This window comes from Nerophis ophidion, linkage group LG08 (genome assembly GCF_033978795.1).
Source record: "Nerophis ophidion isolate RoL-2023_Sa linkage group LG08, RoL_Noph_v1.0, whole genome shotgun sequence".
In the NCBI taxonomy this organism is placed as follows: Eukaryota; Metazoa; Chordata; class Actinopteri; order Syngnathiformes; family Syngnathidae; genus Nerophis; species Nerophis ophidion.
The window spans coordinates 70,100,623-70,113,340 of NC_084618.1; the positions used below are offsets into that span (position 1 = coordinate 70,100,623).

Below are 12,718 nucleotides of genomic sequence, written 5' to 3' on the forward strand. Positions count from 1 at the left end.
GTCTGATAGTTTATACATCAATGATGAAATATTAACATTGCAACACATGCCAATACGGCTTTTTTAGTTTACTAAATTACAATTTTAAATTTCCCGGGAGTTTCGTCTTGGAAACGTCGTGTAATGATGACGTGTACGCAGGACGTCACGGGTTTTTAAGAAATATGAACGCTACGCACACACGCAGCTAAAAGTCGTTTGCTTTAACGGCATAATTACACAGTATTTTGGAGATCTGTGTTGCTGAATCTTTTGCAATTTGTTCAATTAATATTGGAGAAGTCACAGTAGAAAGATGGAGTTGGGAAGCTTTAGCCTTTAGCCACACAAACACACGTTGATTCTTTGTTTAAAATTCCCGGAGCTGAAACTTTCCTATGGATCAGAATGTCAACCAGCAGGTTTCGGTGAGAAAATTGTGGTTAAAAAGTCGCCACTTATCGGATATCAGCAATGTCCGTACAGCTGCCGTCGACACCCCTGAGACATGGCGTCAACACACCCGTGGACGTACACCTCCTACTATCAGGTAATATTAAACTCACTAAAACACTAGCAACACAATAAAAAGATAAGGGATTTCCCAGAATTATCCTAGTAAATGTGTTTAAAAACATTGAAATACGTCCCAATGCTATAGCGTTTTTTTTTTTTTTAAGTGTTTTTTTTTTTTTTTCTAGTCCGTCGCTATCAGTATCCTCAAACACGAATCTTTCATTCTCGCTCAAATTAATGGGGAAATTGTCGTTTTCTCGTTCCGAATCACTGTTTTTGTCGGAGGCTCCCCTTAAAATCAATGTGAATATGTGAGGAGCCCCTACACTTGCGACGTCATCGTCTGCGACTTCCGGTTAAGGCGAGGCTTTTTCAGGAAGTACCAAAAGTGGCAAACTTTATCGTCGATTTTCTCTACTAAATCCTTTCAGCAAAAATATGGCAATATCGCGAAATGATCAAGTATGACACATAGAATGGACCTGCTATTCCCGTTTAAATAAATCAATCAATCAATGTTTATTTATATAGCCCCAAATCACAAATGTCTAAAAGGACTGCACAAATCATTACGACTACAACATCCTCGGAAGAACCCACAAAAAATAAAAAAAATCTCATTTCAGTAGGCCTTTAAAGCACCAGTTCTACTGGCAGCAAAACAGGCCCGGAGCATAATACTCCCACCACCATGCTTGACGGTAGGATGGTGATCCTACCTCACCTTTTCTCCTCCAATTTATTTTTCATCTGACATCACATGGACAAAGATAAGACTTTCTGGAGGAAAGTTCTGTGGTATTGAGGTAAATATGAACATTGCTGTATGTATACTTTTGACCCAGTAGAATTGGTCACATTTTCAGTAGACCGATTATAAATTGACAAAAGAACTATTCCCGTTTAAATAAAAAAATCTAATTTCAGTAGGCCTTTAAAATGTCTCTTACAATCTTGCAATTTATGTTTTGGAAATGACTTGAATAACTTTAATAAATATACTTTTGGTCAATTGACTTAGTTGTGATTTCCCTCTCTGCATGAAAGTTTAAAAGTAGCATATATTAATGCAGTATGAGGAAGAATGTAGACACATAGAATCATCATACTGCTGTGATTATATGCATCAAGTGTTCATTCAAGGCCAAGGTAAAATATCGTAATATATATTGTATATCGCGATATGGCCTAAAAATATCGCAATATTTAAAAAAGGCAATATCGCCCAGACCTACACTTAAGCATTGTTTGAACCACGACTACAACCGCCTCACAATGGAAAGTCGACTATATTTTTACTCAATGTTCTGTCCTCCTATGGTCTTATATTTACATTATTTGCATGTTAATCATCTTCAGCTCTCGCTGGATCGGTTCGCAGCCGAGTGTGAAGCGACCGGAATGAGAATCAGCACCTCCAAGTCCGAGTCCATGGTTCTCGCCCGGAAAAGGGTGGAGTGCCATCTCCGGGTTGGGGAGGAGACCCTGCCCCAAGTGGAGGAGTTCAAGTACCTAGGAGTCTTGTTCACGAGTGGGGGAAGAGTGGATAGTGAGATCGACAGGCGGATCGGTGCGGCGTCTTCAGTAATGCGGACGTTGTATCGATCTGTTGTGGTGAAGAAGGAGCTGAGCCGGAAGGCAAAGCTCTCAATTTACCGGTCGATCTACGTTCCCATCCTCACCTATGGTCGTGAGCTTTGGGTCATGACCGAAAGGATAAGATCACGGGTACAAGCGGCCGAAATGAGTTTCCTCCGCCGGGTGGCGGGGCTCTCCCTTAGAGATAGGGTGAGAAGCTCTGACATCCGGGAGGAGCTCAACGTAAAGCCGCTGCTCCTCCACATCGAGAGGAGCCAGATGAGGTGGTTCGGGCATCTGGTCAGGATGCCACCCGAACGCCTCCCTAGGGATGTGTTTAGGGCACGTCCAGCTGGTAGGAGGCCACGGGGAAGACCCAGGACACGTTGGGAAGACTATGTCTCCCGGCTGGCCTGGGAACGCCTCGGGATCCCCCGGGAAGAGCTAGACGAAGTGGCTGGGGAGAGGGAAGTCTGGGTTTCCCTGCTTAGGCTGTTGCCCCCGCGACCCGACCTCGGATAAGCGGAAGATGATGGATGATGGATGGATGGATCATCAACACTCACCATTTCATTTTAGTCCACATAACATTACCCACACGCGGAAGATGTAGCTCAGGGACTACTTGCGCAAGTCAACTGGCCCATAGTGCTGCAAGCTCGCCATAATGTTTATATCACAGCAAACACATACGGTATGATCATGGTAGATATGATGCATTCAAGCACGTTTGGAAATACGGGCTTGGCGTTTTATAGCTCTAGTGATTGTGGATTTCTTCCATATGAGTTGGTGCTAGGATTGCACACGGATCAGCATATTGCAGCAGTAAAAGTCATCGTTATTGTCGAACCATTTAATTGTTGACTCGTATAATGTGCTGAGTGGGTTTGAGGGGCCGAGGGAGTTGATTTAAAGAGGTGTCTTTAAGACTCGTATATTTTTTCAAGATTCCAAATCACCTCACTTTTGACATTTTTATGGTCATTGTTTTATTTTAAGGTTACATCAAGGAACACTATGCACAATTAAACATGTCGAAAAATTTGGAAAAAACAGTGCTTATTCAATTATCTTTGGGGTTGTTTCTGGCATGGCTGTGTTTGTGTTGTTTACAGCACATCAAGCTGCGATAGTTTTTCCAAACTGTTTTTACCTGTGATGTGTTTCAAGCTCAATCTTTGATGTATTAGACAGACTGAGAACATCAATTTCATACTTTTAACTGTGAAAGAACATGAGAGCACACGCAGTACCCTTGATGGGTTTTGTCTACTTTATGAGAACGAATGCTTCCAGCCGCTCGTCCATTTTCTTGAAATTGAAAATATTTCAAATTGCAAGTTAGTTTTAATCAACGCACGTCGCTGTTAAATTCCACTAAATCCACTTGTGGCTCTCATTCTAGAATAAGGTGAACCCACTCAATGTGACGCCGCCCATACAAGCTGTGGATCAAGACCGGAACATCCAGCCGCCGTCGGACAGACCTGGGATCCTGTATTCCATCCTCATAGGTACGTTCAAAACACATTTTTGGGTGGGTTGGAATCTACTGCTCTATTTAGGGGGTCCTCAATATTCTGTCACAAATTGACCCCAATGACAAACTAAATACTAAAAGCTGCTGCAAAAATAGAATTATTATTAATTACTAAAGAATTTAAACTAAAAGGTGACTCCCTCAGCTGTCCTTGTTTGGGATACATATATACATATATATACAATGTGTGTGTATATGTGTGAATAATATATATATATATATATATATATATATACAAACCCTGTTTCCATATGAGTTGGGAAATTGTGTTAGGTTTAGGTGTAAAAATAAACGGAATACAATGATTTGCACATCCTTTTCAACCCATATTCAATTGAATGCACTACAAATAAAAGATATTTGATGTTCAAATTAATAAACTTTATTATCATTTTTTTTTGCAAATAATGAACATAAAATTTCATGGCTGCAACACGTGCCAAAATAGTTGGGAAATGGCATGTTTACCACTGTGTTACATCACCTTTTCTTTTAACAACACTCAATAAGCGTTTGGGAACTGACGAAACTAATTGTTGAAGCTTTGAAAGTGGAATTCTTTCCCATTATTGTTTTATGTAGAGCTTCAGTCGTTCAACAGTCCGGGGTCTCCGCTGTCGTATTTTGAGCTTCATAATGCGCCACACATTTTTAACAGGAGACAAGTCTGGACTGCAGGCGGGCAAGGAAAGTACCCGCACTCTTTTTTATACGAAGCCACGCTGTTGTAATACGTGCTGAAAGTGGCTTGGCATTGTCTTGCTGAAATAAGCAGGGGTGTCCATGAAAAAGACGGCGCTTAGATGGCAGCATATGTTGTTCCAAAACCTCTATATAACTTTCAGCATTAATGGTGCCTTCACAGATGTGTAAGTTACCCATGCCTTGGGGACTAATGCACTTCTATACCATCACAGATGGTGGCGTTTGAACTTTGCGTCGATAACGGTCTGGATGGTTCGCTTCCCCTTTGGTCCGGGTGACACGATGTCGAATATTTCCAAAAACAATTTGAAATGTGGACTCGTCAGACCACAGAACACTTTTCCACTTTGCATCAGTCCATTTTAGATAATCTCTGGCCCAAAGAAACCGGCGGTGTTTCTGGATGTTGTTGATAAATGGCTTTTGCTTTGTATGGTATAGCTTTAACTTGCACTTACAGATGTAGCAATAAACTGTATTTAGTGACAGTAGTTTTCTGAAGTGTTCCTCAGCCCATGTGGTGATATCCTTTGGAGCAAGGGTCGGCAACCTTTATCACTCAAAGAGCCATTTTGACCCGTTGTACAAAATAAAGAAGACAATGCGAGCCACAGAATTTTTGGGGAAATTAAAATGAAATAACACAGTATAAAGAGTTTTTTGTTTTTTTTTTGCTTTGTGCTATGTGCAAACCAGGGGTCTTAGACACCGGGCCCGCGACATTAACATGAATTCCGCTTGACAGCATGACTTTAACATGAATTCCGCTTGACAGCATTACGCTTGTCAACCCTCCCAAATTTTACGGGAGATTCCCGAATTCTCAAAGCAACCATTCTCGCGAATATCTGCTGATTGTCACTCAGATGACAATAATAAGGGCATGCTATGAAGCCACTGCCTTTAATGCATTCTACAACATATACAAACAGCTAGCAAGCCCAGTATTATTATGTTGTATGCGGCCTCCGCAGATACACGTACACGACTGCAAGGCATAGTTGTTCAACAGCCATACAGGTCACACTGATGGTTGTGATATAAACAACTTACTAATATGTGCCATACTGTGAACCCACACCAATAAGAATGACAAACATACTTCGGGAGAACATCTGCACTGTAACACATTATAAACGCAACACAACTACCCAGAATCCCATGCAATCATGACTCTTCCTGACTATATTATACACCCCACTATGTATATATATATATATATATATATATATATATATATATATATATATATATATATATATATATATGTGTGTATATATATATACATATATTTAATATATATATATGTATATATAAACATATAAATATATATATATATATATATTTAATATATATATATATATATATATATATCCATCCATCCATCCATTTTCTACCGCTTATTCCCTTTTGGGGTCGCGGGGGGCGCTGGCGCTGGCGCCTATCTCAGCTACAATCGGGCGGAAGGCGGGGTACACCCTGGACAAGTCGCCACCTCATCGCAGGGCCAACACAGATAGACAGACAACATTCACACTCACATTCACACACTAGGGCCAATTTAGTGTTGCCAATCAACCTATCCCCAGGTGCATGTCTTTGGAAGTGGGAGGAAGCCGGAGTACCCGGAGGGAACCCACGCATTCACGGGGAGAACATGCAAACTCCACACAGAAAGATCCCGAGCCTGGATTTGAACCCAGGACTGCAGGATCTTCGTATTGTGAGGCAGACGCACTAACCCCTCTGCCACCGTGAAGCCCTATATATGTATATATATATATATATATATTTAATATATATATATATATTTAATATATATATATATACATATATATTTAATATATATATATATATTTAATATATATATATATACATATATATGTATGTGTATATATGTATATATATATATATATATATATATATATATATATATATATATATATATATATATATATGTGTATATATACATATACATATATATACATATATATACATATACATATACATACATGTGTATATGTGTATATATATATGTGTTTATATATGTATATATATACGTGTGTATATATATGTATGTATATATATATATATATATATATACATGTTTGTACACGTGTTTGTACATATTTGTACATGTATTTATACATTTGTATATATGTTTGTACATGTATGTATATATGTTTATATGTATGTTAGTTCGTACATACGTATGTACATATGCATTTATACATGTGTAAATGGCAGATTTTTACTTTCGCCTTTGTAGGCAAAATGTTTGGCCACCGCTGTTCAGCCTAGATCTTTGATATTTTCCTGAGAGTTGCTTTGCATTGTCACTCTGCTTTCTATAAAACCTTTTTAACGTTCACAGTCTACAATTATGAAAAAAGAATGAGAGAATGAAAAGCCTCCAGTCAAACAAACATGCACATAGTTTTAATGCATGTACAGTTTGATGGTCACTAGGTAGTTAAAGAGTTTTATGATTGCACATTACAATGCTTGAGCAACAAAAAAAAAACAAAAAAAACTTATTTTCCTGACTGCCAAAGTCTCTAAATGTACTGACATGCTTGACATGGAATTGATTGCATTTCCTGCACCCCCCCATTGAAACTAATCCCCGTTTGAGGTAGGATTATGAGAAACAAAGTCAAAAATATAAGGGCGGGGGGGACGCTTGCATCCTCGCAGCTATGCCGTAATTTGAGTAGCAGCGAATGAATAGAAAGAGCAGACACCGTTTGATGGTTATTTGACGCGTTCTTGCTATTAGCAAACCGATGTTTACATTTCAGTTCAAAAGTTGATCTTATGTATCTTGATTTTCAGTTTCCATGACATTTCAAATGAATGTAGTTTTCTGAGGACTTATTGATTTACATTAAAAGGTCCGAAATGTCAACACAATTCTGCTTTGTATGGTTCACTGGTCAAGATTAGGTCATTGTCAAAAAAGGATTATTGACCGTATGTGTAGAAGCGATGTTTTGCAATTGTTGACAAAATGCAAATGGTAGACAAAAATCTGCCAAAAATCAGTCATCAGTCATGCTGGAAATTGGGACCAGCCGGCTGTTTTCATCCAACCGAGATTCCTCCGTAGCCAGACTTTCTTCATGCAGTGCATGATGATGGCGAGAGATTTTCTTTCTCTTGTTTTGTTAAGACCTGTTTACACCAAGTCCTATGTTTCAGTTCATTTGGGACATCTTACCCAAAAGAAGGTATGGAGAAGTCACAGCACAGTATCCATTAAATGAGAGTACCCATTTAATTGTCACCATGCATGTTGGAATTCATTCAATAAACCTCAGCTAAGCCAACACAACCTTGTTTGACTGCCTGTCTCAGCAGTACACAGCTTTCTTGACAATCATTTTCATTTTAAACTTCAATCTATGTCGCTATACAAGCTGTACACTGACTACTGTAAAGTGTATCCAAGTTTACTCTCTGCAGCATTGTACCTTTGTGAAAGTGATTGCTGAAATGTTAACATTTTAAGGCAAAAGGCATTCACACTGGCAGCGTCTGACATCAGTCTCACATGATACATACAATTGTATTGGAGGAATACAATGAGCTGAGCTGAAATATAATCTGCAACTGCTTTAAATCATTTCTAAGTCAATTCAATGAACCTTTCACCAGAACACAGTGCATAAATTCACTATGATGTTCATTTTTACAAATTGATCTCAGTCGTACATGTCAAACGTCCCGTTTTTGCATTGAAATCCTTTTCTTTTGTCCATTTTTTTCAGCTTGTTCCCGTTTTTTTCTCCAGCTTTTGTTCTCCAAGATAAAAAAAAATCCTCACCAGCATCGCTGCTACTATAGCGATTGTGTTCGTTTTACTCAAGCATCACTCGACATCTCACGCACTCATGACAGAAGCCTCAGAGTTACACGAGTCAATCAAAGAAACAACGCGAGAGAGATAGATGCACATGAAGAAGACAGGGAGATATTTCTGCCAAAAATCTTAATTTTGTGGAAATATCCTGACAAAGACTTATCTTTACCTATTAGTGTTGTCCTGATACCAATATTTTGGTACTGTTACCAAAATATTTCGGTACTTTTCGGTTTCTTATTGCAAGTTTTTCCTTAAATAAAATAGTGAACATACTAGACAACTTATCTTTTAGTAGTAAGCAAACAAACAAAAGCTCCTAGTTTAGCTGCTGATGTAACGTATTGTGTCATTTTCCATTCTATTATTTTGTCAACATTATTAAGGACAAGTGGTAGAAACTTAATTATTAATATACCATCCATCCATCCATCCATCATCTTCCGCTTATCCGAGGTCGGGTCGTGGGGGCAGCAGCCTAAGCAGGGAAGCCCAGACTTCCCTCTCCCCAGCCAGTTCGTCTAGCTCTTCCCGGGGGATCCCGAGGCGTTCCCAGGCCAGCCGGGAGACATAGTCTTCCCAACGTGTCCTGGGTCTTCCCCGTGGCCTCCTACCAGCTGGACGTGCCCTAAACACATCCCTAGGGAGGCGTTCGGGTGGCATCCTGACCAGATGCCCGAACCACCTCATCTGGCTCCTCTCGATGTGGAGGAGCAGCGGCTTTACGTTGAGCTCCTCCCGGATGTCAGAGCTTCTCACCCTATCTCTAAGGGAGAGCCCCGCAACCCGGCGGAGGAAACTCATTTCGGCCGCTTGTACCCGTGATCTTATCCTTTCGGGCATGACCCAAAGCTCATGACCATAGGTGAGGATGGGAACGTGGATCGACCGGTAAATTGAGAGCTTTGCCTTCCGGCTCAGCTCCTTCTTCACCACAACGGATCGATACAACGTCCGCATTACTGAAGACGCCGCACCGATCGGCCTGTCGATCTCACGATCCACTCTTCCCCCACTCGTGAACAAGACTCCTAGGTACTTGAACTCCTCCACTTGGGGCAGGGTCTCCTCCCCAACCCGGAGATGGCACTCCACCCTTTTCCGGGCGTTAATATATGCGTTAATATATGTTAATATATATATATATATGTATATACATATATATTAATATATGTTAATATATACGTTAATGCCGGGTATTAATATACTTGTTCATTTACTGTTTATCTTCTTATTTGCACTGTTTTTTTTACTGTTGTTGCACCGTGGTCTTTGCACAATCAATACCACCTGAGCACTCCAACATAACTCTGACTAATGGGAACGAGAACCCTAGCTGTCACACCAGCAGACTGCATTACGTAATATGTCATGACATTTCTGTTTTAACATGTTCTCTCTAAACTTCTGTTAAAATGTAATAAGCACTTATTCTTCTGTTGTTTGATACTTTACATTAGTTTTGGATGATACCACACATTTGAGTATCAATCCAATACCAAGTAGTTACAGGATCATACATTGGTCATATTCAAAGGCCTCATGTGTCCAGGGTCACATTTCCTGAGTTTATAAACATAATATAATTTTTAAAAGAAATGAAGATTTTGTGATGCTAAAAAATATTGATGTAAACATAGTAGTATCGACTAGATACGCTCCAGTACTTTGTATAATCACAGTGGATTTTAGGTGTAGATCCACCAATGGCGTTTGTTTATATTGTAGCCTCCCTGAAGAGTTAGTGCTGCTGGGCATTCTGGGAATTTATTCTGTAGTGTTTATGTTGTGTTGTGGAGCAACTATTCTCCCAAAATATGTTTGTCATTGTTGTTTAGTATGGGTTCATGCTATGGCACAGATTTATCACAGTGTTGGCGTTGTTCATACGGCTACCCTTAGTGTGACATGTATGGCTTTTGATTAAGTATGCGCTTCATTCACCTGTGATCAGTGTGTTCAAAGTCAAGGTGGTAGCATAAATGGATGGTGATTGGTCATAATGAAAACCTGTTTTGACATTGTCAACTATTGATAAGTTTCAACTCATCCTTTATCATGACTCTGATGTGCTGCGGTGTGAAATATGCATAACTATCACGCGCATACTTGCTAACCTTGAGACCTCTGATTTCGGGAGGTGGGGGATGGGAGGGGGGCGTGGTCGATTGTGGTGGGGGTGTGGCAGGGCGTATTTGAGGGCGTGTCAAATATTTAATATTTGTATGTATATATATATAAGAAATACTTGAATTTCAGTGAATTCTAGCTTTATATATATATATATATATATATATATATATATATATATATATATATATATATATATATATATATATATATATATATATATATATATATATATATATATATATATATATATATATATATATATATATATATATCGCGGGTGGCGACTTGTCCAGGGTGTACCCCGCCTTCCGTCCGATTGTAGCTGAGATAGGCGCCAGCGCCCCCCGCGACCCCAAAAGGGAATAAGCGGTAGAAAATGGATGGATTTATATATATATATATATATATATATATATATATATATATATATATGTATATATATATATATAATAAATACTTGAATTTCAGTGAATTCTAGCTTTATATATATGTTTATATATATATATTTATTTTATTATATATATATATATATATATATAATATAAATAAAAAAAATACTTGAATTTCAGTGTTCATTTATTAACACATATACACACACATAACACTCATCCATTCATTGTTGAGTTAAGGGTTGAAATGTCCATCTTTGTTCTATTCTCTGTCCATTCTACATTCTACTCTATTCTATGTACAGTAGATAGCAGTATTGTCCTGTTTAAGAGTGTCACAAGTTCACAACATTGCTGTTTAGGCAGACAAACTGCTTTACGGTAGACGAAAAAACGTGACTGCTGTTGTTGAGTGTTATTACCGGGCTGGGATGACTTTAATGAAACTGCCTAACAATAAACCCACATAAGAAACCAAGAACTCGCCCTCGATCATTCTACAGTTAAAACGTCATTGGGCAGGCTCGCTCTTTATATTGTGGGAAAGACTGTCGACACGTCACTCACGTCGCATGGAGCTGGAGGGGGCGTGGCCTCCAGCTACGCCTGAATTTCGGGAGATTTTCGGGAGAAAATTTGTGCCGGGAGGTTTTTGGGAGAGGGCTGAATTTCGGGAGTCTCCCGGAAAATCCGGGAGGGTTGGCAAGTATGATCACGCGTCCTTTAGGGCTGATAGTTGAAATAATAGTGCTTGATTTGTCTCCATGGAGACAATGATTAATGAGATTGGAGCTGTGCTGACTGTGGACAGACATTAGCCGCTAGATAGCTAGCCATGTCTTAAAGCACCTCTTCCTGACGGCGTTCTGCATGACACGACGTTTGGGGGACCGGTACTCTTTAGAGGTGGTGTTGTACTGAATATGATTCATTAGTATCGCGGTACTATACTAATACTGGTATGCCGTACAACCCTATTACCTAGATAACGGCCTGCAGCTTTTCTTTAAGATCGAAGGAGGAATGACGTTAGCCGGCTTGAAAAATGCCTTAATTATGAGCACCAATTAAACATAACTGTTTTTTTTCCACTAGGAAACCTTAAATCATATTTTCTATCATACCAACAGCCAGTCTCATGTCAAAGTGAATGGCACACTGGTTAGTGACACTGTTATGATTCCAGCTTTATTAATTAAGTGGCCATTTTTGATGAACATGAAAACCCCTGATTTTTACCCATTTTCCCGGGACATTTCTCGTATTTTGAAATGCAGAGGTTTACATGTATGAGCACAGCAGCTTTTAAAACACTTAAATTGTTTTTGTTTGGTTTCTTGCCAAGTTTTTAGGCATTGAACACATAACGATATTTCCTAATTTCCCCACCGTATTCACGGTAAGCCAAATGCTTTGTCCAATTTCTTTGTCTCCTCCAATTTTCTTTCCATCTTTGTCAGGAACTTCATCTTTCGTCCTTCCAGTCAGTCTGTCGTGTACACCATTGTACCTGTGGACTTTTTAAAGCACTGCTGCTACCTAGCTGGAGACGTGTGTATTATTTAAACATCAGAAAAAGATTGCTATAATACTGAAAGTACAGTACCGTATTTTCCAGACTATAACACGCTACTTTTTTTCAACGCTTTGAATCCTGCGTCTTCTAAAACTGTGTGGCTAATTTATGAATTTTTCTTCACTATCGGCCATAATGTTTTGTATTCAACAAATAGTTGTCATGTTATGCCAGCAGAGACACTATAATAATGTTTTTTTGTGCTCTTGCCCCATCTTTTGGATGAGTTAACTCCTTGCAAGCTCTGCGGGTTGACAATGTACTTCCAGTTTTGTGCCGGAAAAGGATTTTTCATTCATCAATCAAAGTAATATTTGTAAATTTTACAATTTAACTAAAACAATTTTTACTTAATCAACTGTTATATGTGTGGTGTCTGTAGGAGTGTTTAAGTGCATATTTGGATGTGCTGTCGTAATGTAATCAAGCTAACATCG

General features: G+C 39.1%; 1 protein-coding gene across 4 annotated transcripts in view; it reads left to right on the top strand.

The window, feature by feature from the left end:
- Nucleotides 1–12,718, top strand: part of pcdh15b (protocadherin-related 15b) — a 375,223-nt gene that overhangs the window by 123,485 nt on the left and 239,020 nt on the right. For all 4 annotated transcript variants that reach the window (XR_009807925.1, XM_061909585.1, XM_061909586.1 and 1 more), the window contains exon 10: nucleotides 3,482–3,590. Coding sequence is in view for 3 of the 4 variants with exons in the window: in XM_061909585.1 (XP_061765569.1) it covers nucleotides 3,482–3,590 (109 nt within the window). In the remaining variant the exon portion in view is untranslated. The remainder of the gene's footprint in view (nucleotides 1–3,481; nucleotides 3,591–12,718) is intronic.